This window comes from Gorilla gorilla, chromosome X, assembly GCF_029281585.2.
Source record: "Gorilla gorilla gorilla isolate KB3781 chromosome X, NHGRI_mGorGor1-v2.1_pri, whole genome shotgun sequence".
Classification (NCBI taxonomy): Eukaryota; Metazoa; Chordata; class Mammalia; order Primates; family Hominidae; genus Gorilla; species Gorilla gorilla.
Genome location: NC_073247.2, coordinates 117746328 through 117759650, shown reverse-complemented (window position 1 = coordinate 117759650; position 13323 = coordinate 117746328). Strand labels below are relative to the sequence as shown.

The 13323-nt window shown below is 36.1% G+C and overlaps 1 protein-coding gene and 1 long non-coding RNA gene across 3 annotated transcripts in view; one reads left to right on the top strand and one right to left on the bottom strand.

Annotated features, from left to right (window-relative positions):
• The window catches only part of LOC134757944 (uncharacterized), a 53214-nt gene extending 40153 nt beyond the window's left edge, over positions 1-13061 (top strand). Inside the window, exon 3 of the long non-coding RNA XR_010132611.1 lies at positions 12843-13061. This is a non-coding gene — a long non-coding RNA (uncharacterized lncRNA). The remainder of the gene's footprint in view (positions 1-12842) is intronic.
• The window catches only part of NRK (Nik related kinase), a 136517-nt gene continuing 128801 nt past the window's right edge, over positions 5608-13323 (bottom strand). For both annotated transcript variants that reach the window (XM_004064644.3, XM_055375958.1), the window contains 2 exons: positions 11042-11181; positions 5608-8713 (listed from right to left, as the gene is read on the bottom strand). In XM_004064644.3, the coding sequence (XP_004064692.2) occupies positions 8618-8713; positions 11042-11181 (236 nt within the window). In that variant the 3' untranslated portion in view covers positions 5608-8617. The remainder of the gene's footprint in view (positions 8714-11041; positions 11182-13323) is intronic.

Here is a 13323-nt window from a genome sequence, read left to right as displayed (position 1 = left end):
CGAGTAATTACTGAAGGGTTATAGTGGCCCTTATGTGTTGTTATAAAGGTAAGTAAGTAAAATTTAGAAAGACTCAATGTCTGTATTGACCTATCCTTTGTTTCACTTCAGGTTTGTGGGATAAAATCTTTTGAAATTACCAATAATAGGTCGTGACATTTTGGTCACCAGAACACAGATGATACTTTGATACTTTCATGAAACAACAAATGGATTCCTGAGTTTTAAGTGGTTGTAGATACAATAGCACCAAAAACAATCCAGGCAAAACAAAAAGGGCCCATTTCTGCCCTTCAATTCATGTTTTTATTGAACAGTTTCTGTATGTTAAGCACAAAACAAGACACTTTGAAATATGAGGTGGCAAAACTGTAAGAAATGGTTAATCCATATATTTACAAAGTAGGCTGTGGACTAGCTTCTGAAAATATAAATCCATATAGAATCCGTTTTATTCTTTCTTGAACTATTATTTTTAGATCAGTTGATATGGTTGTGAACAACGTAAAATGTGACATGTGACAATGATATCTAAAACATGTTTGACCTTAATTCATTAGTTCCACCATTCAGTTTTTGGAATTAAAAAGTAGCAATACTCAATGGCTTTATTATCCTTAAGACCCTGATTATTCTTTTTTTTATTGTTATACTTTAAGTTTTAGCGTACATGTGCACAATGTGCAGGTTTGTTACATATGTATACTTGTGCCATGTTGGTGTGCTGCACCCAGTAACTCTTCATTTAACATTAGGTATATCTCCTAATGCTATCCCTCCCCCCTCCCCCCACCCCACAACAGGCCTCAGTGTGTGATGTTCCCCTTCCTGTGTCCAGGTGTTCTCATTGTTCAATTCCCACCTATGAGTGAGAACATGTGGTGTTTGGTTTTTTGTCCTTGTGATAGTTTACTGAGAATGATGGTTTCCAGCTTCATCCATGTCCCTACAAAGGACATGAACTCATCCTTTTTTTATGGCTGCATAGTATTCCACGGTGTATATGTGCCACATTTTGTTAATCTAGTCTATCATTGTTGGACATTTGGGTTGGTTCCAAGTCTTTGCTATTGTGAGTAGTGCTGCAATAAACATACGTGTGCATGTGTCTTTACAGTAGCATGTTTTATAATCCTTTGGGTATATACCCAGTAATGGGATGGCTGGGTCAAATGGTATTTCTAGTTCTAGATCCCTGAGGAATCGCCACACTGACTTCCACAATGGTTGAACTAGTTTACAGTCCCACCAACAGTGTAAAAGAGTTCCTATTTCTCCACATCCTCTCCAGCAACTGTTGTTTCCTGACTTTTTAATGATCGCCATTCTAACTGGTGTGAGATGGTATCTTACTGTGGTTTTGATTTGCATTTCTCTGATGGCCAGTGATGATGAGCATTTTTTCATGTGTCTTTTGGCTGCATAAATGTCTTCTTTTGAGAAGTGTCTGTTCATATCCTTCACCCACTTGTTGATGGGGTTGTTTATTTCTTGTAAATTTGTTTGAGTTCATTGTAGATTCTGGATACTAGCCCTTTGTCAGATGAGTAGATTGCAAAAATTTTCTCCCATTCTGTAGGTTGCCTGTTCAGTCTGATGGTAGTTTCTTTTGCTGTGCAGAAGCTCTTTAGTTAAATTAGATCCCATTTGTCAATTTTGGCTTTTGTTGCCATTGCTTTTGGTGTTTTAGACATGAAGTCCTTGCCCATGCCTATGTCCTGAATGGTATTGCCTAGGTTTTCTTCTAGGGTTTTTATGGTTTTAGGTCTAACATTTAAGTCTTTAATCCATCTTGAATTAATTTTTGTATAAGGTGTAAGGAAGGGATCCAGTTTCAGCTTTCTACACAGGGCTAGCCAGTTTTCCCAGAACCATTTGTTAAATAGGGAATCCTTTCCCCATTTCCTGTTTTTGTCAGGTTTCTCAAAGATCAGATAGTTGTAGATATGCAGCATTATTTCTGAGGGCTGTGTTCTGTTCCATTGGTCTATATCTCTGTTTTGGTACCAGTACCATGCTGTTTTGGTTACTGTAGCCTTGTAGTATAGTTTGAAGTCAGGTAGTGTGATGCCTCCAGCTTTGTTCTTTTGGCTTAGGATTGACTTAGCAACGCGGGCTCATTTTTGGTTCCATATGAACTTTAAAGTAGTTTTTTTCCAATTCTGTGAAGAAAGTCATTGGTATCTTGATGGGGATGGCATTGAATCTATAAAGTACCTTGGGCAGTATGGCCATTTTCACAATATTGATTCTTCCTACCCATGAGCATGGAATGTTCTTCCATTTGTTTGTATCCTCTTTTATTTCATTGAGCATTGGTTTGTAGTTCTCCTTGAAGAGGTCCTTCATGTCCCTTGTCAGTTGGATTCCTAGGTATTTTATTCTCTTTGAAGCAATTGTGAATGGGAGTTCACTCATGATTTGGCTCTCTGTTTGTCTGTTATTGGTGTATAAGAATGCTTGTGATTTTTGCACATTGATTTTGTATCCTGAGAGTTTGCTGAAGTTGCCTATCAGCTTAAGGAGATTTTGGGCTGAGATGATGGGGTTTTCTAGATATACAATCATGTCATCTGCAAACAGGGACAATTTGACTTCCTCTTTTCCTAATCGAATACCCTTTATTTCTTTCTCCTGCCTAATTGGCCTGGCCAGAACTTCCAACACTGTGTTGAATAGGAGTGGTGAGAGAGGGCATCCCTGTTTTGTGCCAGTTTTCAAAGGGAATGCTTCCAGTTTTTGCCCACTCAGTATGATACTGGCTGTGGGTTTGTCATAAATAGCTCTTATTATTTTGAGATACATCCCATCCATACCTAATTTATGGAGAGTTTTTAGCTTGAAGGGCTGTTGAATTTTGTCAAAGGCCTTTTCTGCATCTATTGAGATAATCATGTGGTTTTTGTCATTGGTTCTGTTTGTATGCTGGATTATGTTTATTGATTTGCTTATGTTGAATCAGCCTTGCATCCCAGGGATGAAGCCCACTTGATCATGGTGGATAAGCTTTTTGATGTGCTGCTGGATCTGGTTTGCCAGTATTTTATTGAGGATTTTTGCATCGATGTTCATCAGGGATATTGGTCTAAAATTCTCTTCTTTTTGTTGTGTCTCTGCCAGGCTTTGGTATCAGGATAATGCTGGCCTCAAAGTTGATCGAATCAGCTACTTCCAGTTGAGCGAATCAGCTACTGAGGCTTGTGCATTCATCACGTATATCTCGTGCCATGGTTTTCAGCTCTATCAGGTCCTTTAAGGACTTCTCTGCATTGGTTATTCTAGTTAGCCATTCGTCTAATTTTTTTTCAAGGTTTTTAACTTCTTTGCCATGGGTTCGAACTTCCTCCTTTAGCTCGGAGTAGTTTGATCATCTGAAGCCTTCTTCTCTGAACTCGTCAGTCATTCTCCATCCAGCTTTGTTCTGTTGCTGGTGAGGAGCTGCGTTCCTTTGGAGGAGAGGTGCTCTGATTTTTAGAGTTTCCAGTTTTTCTGCTCTGTTTTTTCCCCATGTTTGTGGTTTTATCTACCTTTTGTCTTTGATGCTGGTGACGTACAGATGGGGTTTTGGTGTGGATGTCCTTTCTGTTTGTTAGTTGTCCTTCTAACAGTCAGGACACTCAGCTGCAGGTCTGTTGGAGTTTGCTGGAGGTCCACTCCAGACCCTGTTTGCCTGGGTATTAGCAGCGGAGGCTGCAGAACTGCGGATATTGGTGAACAGCAAATGTTGCTGCCTGATCGTTCCTCTGGAAGTTTTGTCTCAGAGCAGTACCCGGCCGTGTGAGGTGTCAGTCTGCCCCTACTGGGGGGTGCCTCCCAGTTAGTCTACTCGGGGGTCATGGACCCACTTGAGGAGGCAGTCTGTCCATTCTCAGATCTCCAGCTGTGTGCTGGGAGAACCACTACTCTCTTCAAAGCTGTCAGAGAGGGACATTTAAGTCTGCAGAGTTTTCTGCTGCCTTTTGTTTGGCTATGCCCTGCCCCTAGAGGTGTAGTCTACAGAGGCAGGCAGGCCTCCTTGAGCTGAGGTGGACTCCACCCAGTTTGAGCTTCCCGGCTGCTTTGTTCACCTACTCAAGCCTCGGCAATGGCGGGCGCCCCTCCCCCAGCCTCGCTGCCACCTTGCAGTTTGATCTCAGACTGCTGTGCTAGCAAAGAGCAAGGCTCTGTGGGCATATGACCCTCCGAGCCAGGCACAGGATGTAATCTCCTGGTGTGCCGTTTGCTAAGACCGTTGGAAAAGCACAGTATTAGGGTGGGAGTGACCCGATTTTCCAGGTGCCATCTGTCACCCCATTCTTTGACTAGGGAAGGGAATTCCCTGATCCCTTGCGCTTCCTGGGTGAGGCGATGCCTTGCCCTGCTTCAGCTCATGCTCAGTGCACTGCACCCACTGTCCTGCACCCACTGTCCGACACTCCCTAGTGAGATGAACCTGGTACCTCAGTTGGAAATGCAGAAATCACCTGTCTTCTGCCTCACACGCTGGGAGCTGTAGACTGGAGCTGTTCCTATTCAGCCATCTTGGCTCCCTCAGACCCTGAGTATTCTTAAATCAGGGGTAAGGGCTCTATTAAAAAAATGCTATTATATCAGATGGAAATCAGTGTTAAAAAAAGATTCAGTCAATAGATTTGCAGCATCGACATCCTTAGACCCCACTGCTCCTGCAAGTTACTAATAGCGAATAGCTAATGACTTCTAGTCATGACCTATCCTGTCCCCATGCTTTGGTAAAGAGTCTCCAGAATAATGCCCTCTCTCAGCCTTAGGGACTCACCCTGTCTGAGCTAATTCCAATTTGTGATGATACTTTTATTCCTTCGCTCATAACACTGTCCCCTAAAGTAGCTGAAGTCAGTGTACCCTATAATAAAGTTGAGTAAAACAATTTGATTGTAATGAAATGTTTTGAATTCAGCCCTTAACAACCTGGATAAGCATTATGTGATCCAGGTAGCCCAGCTCCAGAATGCCTGGCCACACATGCCAAATTAGGACAATACCCAACAGGCTCTAATGAGTAAGCCTGATGAACACCTCTCCAAAATGTCCCGAGATGACAGGATGTGCATGGGATTATACTTTTAATACTCCACTGTCAAGACCTGCTGAGGGAAATTCTGTTCTTCTGGTCCTAAAGAAAGGACTAAGCTTCTTTTGAAAACCTGCCATGATTACTCTGTCTTCTGTATTCCGCCATCCGCCTGCACTAAAACCCTTCTTAAATGAAAGATACTCTGTGATAGAGTGCTTCACCTCTCCTCTCCTCTGGACTTGAAAATAATGGGGTGGCATGGGAGGGAAGGCAGCATTGAAACTTGCTTGAGTTTTACCCATACCATGTGAATCTATGCCTATGTGTAAAGTCCTATATATTTAGAGGAAAATTAATCAGCTTCTAATTTCACTACTGTAGCCAGAAGGTATTTTTAAAATCAGATTAATATATCCCTCTTTGGCCAGAATTCCAAATGCAACAACAAGCTGAACCCCTAACATATTCTAATCAGTTCATTATTATATACTTTAAAGAAATGAATATTATTTGAATAAGTCCTAATTCCATGGCATTAGATAAAAGTATATTTCAATAATGACATCAACCGATGATTTACAAAATTTTATTTTTCAAGGTTGAACAATGATTCATTGTAGGCTTTCAGATGAAACAATTAGCAGTCTTGAAGTACACATTGAATACAAATTAATTTGATTTCAGTAGGCACATTTCTTGGAACAAACTGAAGAGTACTTAAAAGATCCCACTGAATGCATGTGGCATTATTCCTAGTTTACGGATACTGTTTCAACTAAATGAATCTTGGGAGAGGGCAGTTAGTAATTAATGCATTTAGAAACTGATAGCACTAAAATATTAAAACTTATGCATTCCAATGTTTACATGTGTATGTGTGTGTGCACATGTGATTCTGCTTTGCCTGTTTTACTATCTTAATGATTATCCCTTCTTACTGTTTCCTCTGGGGATCTTACCTCACTTCTACTGACAGTCACTCAGAAATTTTCTTATCAGCCCTTTAATCCGTCATTTTCTAGTTTTCAAATATTTCCAATAATGCCTTTTATTTTAGACAAGGGCTTTGTTGAAAAACCTAAATTACACCAAAATAAAACCATACTTTATCCCTAGTGCTGCTCATAACCTGCCAGAACTTTCATGCTTCAAATCACAAGGGCTAGGGAAATTGTCTAGTCAGGAGCCCCCCTCCACACTTCTGTGACAGGCTGGGGCTTCCAGGTACTGCTGCTACAAGGTAATGTATAGATATAATTTCTTCTGTCTCTTACAAAATAAACTGACAATGAAATATCATTGTCCCTTCACTTTCTTGTTTCAGCTGGCAAAGGATGTAAAGATTCCAGATGGATTTACATCTAAGTCAGAAATATTCATTACCTATGAGCCACTTTAAATATTTTCTGTCCTTTCTAAATGATTACCTAACATTTCAATCTCCCTTTTTGACATGTGCCCAGCTTCCTTTCTTTATTAACACTTTATCCTTTAAAGCTCGGTTTATCATTTACAATCTCTCTTACTTGGTTACTTTGGGACACCATTGTAGATTCAGGTCACTTTTGCCTATTTTTACCAGAATAACTGCCACAGAGTGCAATGGGAGTTGACTTCCTAAAATAGTTTACTGTCTTACTGTCTTCAAATATGATTTTAAGATAAAACTTATTTTTAAGCTTAACTTTGAGTAAATATTATGAAGAAAAAATGAATTATTAAAAGACTTGATTCTACACACTACGTATATGAGGAAATTTTCTGAAATTAAAACATAGCAAGCTCCATTTGCTCAGCGATGAGGTACTTGCACAAAGTTCCCCATGGCCTTTTGGTGTACAAATTTATAATAATGAAGACTACTTCTAAGAAAAAAAATTTGACATAAAAGTTTGTTTTTTAAAAAAAAACTACTGCATTCAAAAAGTTGTTTGAGTTGTAAACACTCAAGGATAAGCCAGTTTTAGGATCACATTATTGTGTCACAGTAAAAGAAATGTGAGTCACATTTATTTCCTTAATTAATGGATTCAGGCTTTCCTAAATTCTCAATAATGAGCTACACTACATTCTTGATGTAAGTTGTTAGGAAAATCCAAATCTTCATTTCTAGCACTAAGTGTCAAGAAATGTGCTATTATGAAATCACACATAGTCAGCTGCTTTTGTATTTTGGTTAACCAGGTAGTTTGAAAATTATTTTCCCACTAGCACTGTCCTCAGATTTTAGAAGCAGAACTAGAGGAATTATATTGAGGTATACTTTGTGGCAGTTCTGTTGCTTCTCTATTGCCCCAGAATTTACCATGGTATTGAGGATGGATATGCAGAAATTATGCTCTTCATCAGGTAGCAGTTACCATAGGTGACCAAACATCACCTGTCTATGGCGTCTATAACATATTTGGGTGATGGACTAGCATGACTTTCACTACTCTAATTTTGCAGGCTTATATATATGGTGAAAGTTGTATATTTTGTGAAATCTTTTTTTTAACCTTTAACATTAAGTCGTTACACATGAACTTATCATTGAATATGTTTAGATTAATTTCTGATTTTACAAAAAATGAAATCTGAAAAACACAGATATTAGCAAAGTTTTTTCATAGTTATGTTTAATTCTTTTTGTTTAATACTGGAAGGAAGCTTTTGTGTAGTCTAATCTTGGATTGGGCAAATATTTGATGCTGTCTGATAGTCACACTGTTGGCCAGATAATAATTTTGATAAATCAATCTATCTGCTTTGGGGTGTAGAATTTGACGCCTACCTTAAGGTATTAAAAAATACTCATTCTACAGTACACGTGTATAGGAGTTCAGTCCTGTATTCAGGCTCACAACTGTATTATTTGGTGGTTTGTAACAACAGCTATTGCACATCTTTTGGGGGTTCTGAGAAAAACCAAGCGTCTGGGGCTTTCTTCCTTTCTTCTTATCAGGAGAAAACCAGCTTAAAAATGGGTGAAAAGAACAAAACTGGTCTTTAACTGTAGGCTTAATTGGCATGAATCAGTGAGAAAACGAGTGGTGGCCTTTTCCCCTTTGTCGCCATAGTTTTCTCTGGGCATGCAGGTTGTTCAACCTTAGTCTGGGTTATAATAATCTTTAAGATTTTTGTTTCTTAACTAAACCTTTGGTTCTTTATATAGCTTTGGAAAAATCACACACAGTTTGCCGATGTTTTTCTTTTTCTGAAAAATCTTATCCCAGTGCCAATTCTTTTGAAGGCTGCTTGTAATCTAATTCATAACAGGTTTCTTTACTCCATGTTGTAAAATCTGAATACAGATACTGTCCAAACTGTCCAAAGAGTAATGTTTGAATTCACAGTAACAAAAGTTACAAAGTTTGTGCAAAAGACATTGTACACCATTGGAGTACCTAGAGCTTGCTATAGTTAATTTTATACATAAAGCTGCATTTCTCATTAAAACTATTCTGTGCTACATTAAAAGTTAAGTTTTGGATTTAATCTTTACTAAAAATAAAACTGAATACTCATTTAATCTCTGAAATCTGAAGATGCAGACTGCCTATACATGATGTTTATAATGTGGTAATAAATCACTGGAAACTTTTAGACATCATAATTGCTTTGGAGCTCTTCAAGTTTTCCAAGTGTCATGAAGTAAACCCGGCTGTGGTGATTGCGCAGGGTAGAGGTAAAGAACAGCTTGAAAAAGAAAGAAATACACTGTCAACAGATATTTAATACATTGCAACCAGATATTTCATATAACTATAATTTTATCTGCATCTGCTAATTAAGATATTAAGCCTTACTGTTTTGTGGAATAGTTTGTTTTTCAAGTGAAAGAATGAGTTTACATTAGTTTGAAGTCTAAATTATACATTTTTAAAACAACCCTTTTACTATATTCTACATAATTATAATTTATATGGTTAAATAAAATTAGTAATTTCGTAGGTGGCCTTCATTTGCTGAAGTTCTTGATTATTTTGGGGCAATAATTCTTTGCTTTTTAAAACAATAATCTACTTATATTCAAGTTGGCTTTTCTTTTAATATAAGGAAACAAATTATTTAGGTGTTGTTTACCATTGCTGCTTGTATTTAAGAAGCCATTGAAATTTTCTACTTGGTACAATTTTCTTTTTTTTTTCTTTTCATTATTTTTTAATATTAAAAAATTTAACAGACAGATAATACTGTATGTTTTTATCACATACAAAATGATGTTTTGAAGTCCATATACACTGTGGAATTGTTAAATCTTGTTAATTAACAAATGTATCACCTCACGTGGTTATCATTTTTATGGTGAGAGCACTTAACATCCACTCATGCAATTTTCTATCTCAGCAAAATGGACATCAATAGATTGATAAAATGAGTTAAACCCAGTGGCTTAGAGAGGGACATGTTGTGTAAATGTGGTCTGTACCATAAAGAAAATTATAACAAAATATGCACATAAATATCAAACAAAGGTCTCCTTATTAGGACTAAGGCTTTTGACATCCACAGTGGCTATATTTAGGAGATTTTGTGACATAATGATGATGATAAGATACACTAGGTGTGACAAAGGGAAGCAGGGAGTCTCTGATTTGTGATACTGTGAGCTTACAGTGTATGTAACTGTACATTTTGCTTGATAAAATATAATATTTGAAATTATTAAAATTTAAATATTAAAAATATTTAATATTATTAGACAAAGGCAGCAATCATAGTTACTTCGGTTAGTAGTCATCAAGAAAACAAATAAACTTTTAAGAAAAAAGTATATGATTATACTGAGTTAAATAAAATTTAAAATGCCCTCGCTTAACTCTTCTAAGATCTGCTTTATACCCAATTAAATAAAAATCTTCATAAACCTTTACAGAGTTTGCTCTATACAGAGGGGGATGCAGGGCTTTAAGTGTATATGAAAACAGTATTTTACATTTCATAGTAAGTAATTTTACCTCATAATAGACAACATTGTAATTTTTTTAAAAGATATGCTAGTCATTCTTGACTTAACATATCTGATGTTACAGGCAATCTGTGAGATGCTTACAGATATGACTAGCTGTCACAATTGTTCCCAAAGCAGTTATTAATATTTCTATTTTGGAGATGAAGGAACTAAGGATCAGAAAGATTAATCAAACTTCTCAGGTTCTCTAACCTGGTTAGTCCTGGTTAGAGCCAGGACTGCATTCTAGGTCTCGCTGACCTGAAACACAGGTTTTTGCCATTTCATCTCTTCACATTGTAAATTGGCAACTTTGCTTGACGCACAGTGCTTTACCCTGGCTGTTCTGATATTAACTCAAACCCTCTGCAATCTCTTCTCAACATGAATGTTTCCTAATCCTATTAGGACTATTTCTTCACACTATTATTTCCTATAATAGGTAGGAATGGTAATAATCTTACATCATGAAATTTTCCATCTAAACTATTTGAATTAGTTGTTAAAATTGATCAAATTATACAAATAATTGCCAGATCTTGATTTTATTTTTATTTTCTGCAAAATAAACATCATAACACCCACTTGTGAAGATAAATTGAGATAGCTGTTAAAGTATCTAGCACAAGGCCTACTATACAATTAGGTGCTCAGTAAACATAAGTACATTTTCCTTCTGTTATTGAATTATGTTGAAAGCTATAAAAGGCAGATTTGCTCAAGCATTTTGTTTAAAAATATCATTTTAATATGAACATGAAAGGCACTATGAATCAAAGACAATAAAGGATTTCGAACCAAATAAAATAATGGCTAAGCTTTGCTTAAGACATAACTAGAAATTTTTCTTATTTTTTCAAAATGAGCTTCTTTTGAAACCAAATTTCATCACTTACCAAATTAGCGTTTCTACTGCAAAATATAAAATTGTTTTTTAATCAATAGTATGCCAGTTTGAAAAAATATACCACAAATATATTTATAGCCAGAAGGAAAAGGACAGAAATTTATTTTGTTGGTACATTTTCAATGGTTGCGTTATTTTTGCTGTAACTGGAGGGTGTAAGCTATACCTTGTCACCCCGGGTGCACAGGAATCTCAGCTTCTTAATTGACCTGCGCTTCAGCTCACTTTCCAGAACCCTGGATTGCAAAGAGCGCACTTCAATGGCCTTTTGGCCCCATCCTGTGGTTCGCTGTGTACATTCAAAAGCTACAATACAAATGAAAAAAAATCAGAAAAACACAAAATCTTTCTGGCCATCATAGAAAATTATAACTACAGTCAATGTTTGCTTATTAAGAGGCTCAATGTTACAGTTCAGGTTAGCACATCCTGTTTTTCCCTCCTGTAGTCAGTTGTTTGGCCATTTTGCTGCTCAAGAGTGGTGTTCAAACTGGCTATCTAAAGGCACCATTGTAATCAACATTTAATTACCAGGTCTCAATTATTTAATTCTTGTATTCATATCCTCTAAGACCACAGAAAAAGCTAAGGATTAATTCTATCCCATTTGTAGACATTGTGATCTACTCACAGCCACTCTTCATTTTATAGTCTAAGTGACATACAGCATTCCTAATAAGGGCTCCTAATAAGGGTGTATATTTGTGCTCCAGTGACATACATGAAAACCTGACTCTCAAAAATTAAAATAGTTAAAAAATGACTTGCTCAAATAATGACTGTAGCAACCCTAATGCAATTCAATAAATTATCATGTTATAAGCAGAACCAAAGCTAATTTGGTATTCTTAAGGTTTTTTCCTGCTCAGGAAATATTTATTAAGATTTTAACTTTTTTGACTCTATTTTATAATACCTTGTGACAAATATAGATTATGACAATAATTGCCTTAAACCTAATTGTGTAAACAGTCAGTCAGCTGGTGCTGCAAGGTATTTTTTGACACAAGGAACAGCACTATTATTACATTTTTAACTTTCAATTTAATATTCTTTATGTACTTCATGGGGAAAAATTCCATAAGTAAATAAAATCCTGACATTTAAAATAATATCAAGATTTTAAACTCAAATTAAAATAGTCTAGGAAACAACAAAATAAGGCATCTTCATTCTCATATTAACATGATTAAAATCAGAATTCAATTAATTACTTTGATTTTTCATTTTTTCTATTATAAAAGGAATAAGTTGACTAAGAAAAATGGTTATCCTGGAAGAAGACTTTATAAGTCAAATTTCAGACTAGAATTAAAATAACTCCAGATATAAGGGAAATAAGGAAAATCAGTCTCCAGAGGGTTGGGAACAAGTAACAGATCTAGTCTATCTAGAGTTGAATTTCTTCACCTATGTGACTACTTTATTAAAAATGATATTTTTGTCAACAACAACATAGATCAAAAATTCTAAACTTAAAGCACAGGCTTTTTGCTGAGTCCAAGTACATAGTTCATATGGCATCGCATAATTTCCACCGTAGTCCCAAAACACCTACATCTGCCACTTAACCTAGCTACTGAGCTAGCTTGCTTTCTGAGATGAAACACAATGATTTGGAAGTGGGAACACTTCATAATACCTGATGCAATTGTTAAGCCTGTATATATTTGTTTGGAAATGGAGAGCAATGATTTGAACACATTTATTATAACTTAAGAAAACATAAAATTTAAATTGGGGAAATCTGGATCTGAATTAGTTTTAAATAACAAAGCAGTTGTTTGTAGACAGAATAATACAGTAATTGATCTCAATATCAGTGTTATATGACAGTCTTTAGCATACTCTCAAAATATCCTTAATATACAAACTAAAATATCATGTTCTTATAGTACTGTAATTTATTTTACGTGTAGCTGTCTTTCAAATTCTAGCAACTTAAAGTAGCTTTTTTTTTGTTTTAGGTCAGAAGTTGTCCTGTCTGAGGACAAGAGCTGCACCAGATGACTTCTCAAGATCCCTTTGACCCTTATGATTGTCTACTGGCATAAATATAATGGTTTTTTCAGTTTCCTATTTGAACTGAATTTCCTTATAACCATTTCTGATTAGCATATCGATCACAAAAGTACCACTGTAAAGGATAGAACATGAGTCATTATTTTTACTTTCTTTTGCCCCGAATCTGTCAATTATACTGTAAGCATTTATCTTCTGTCACTTAAAGTGGTTTTAAACCCTCTGTGAGTTCTTACTTGTTTGAGGAAATTGGAGCAGGTTTTCAGGACAATCCTTAAACTGACTATATATGAAAAAAAAAAAAAGAAGAAGGATTCTGCAGATGCAATACAAAGTGCCATCATCCCATATAAAAAATGTTCATTAAAAAGCAGTTCTTTCAAAATGGTCCTTAAAGCCACATGAGGATCATATTTAGTCATTTTA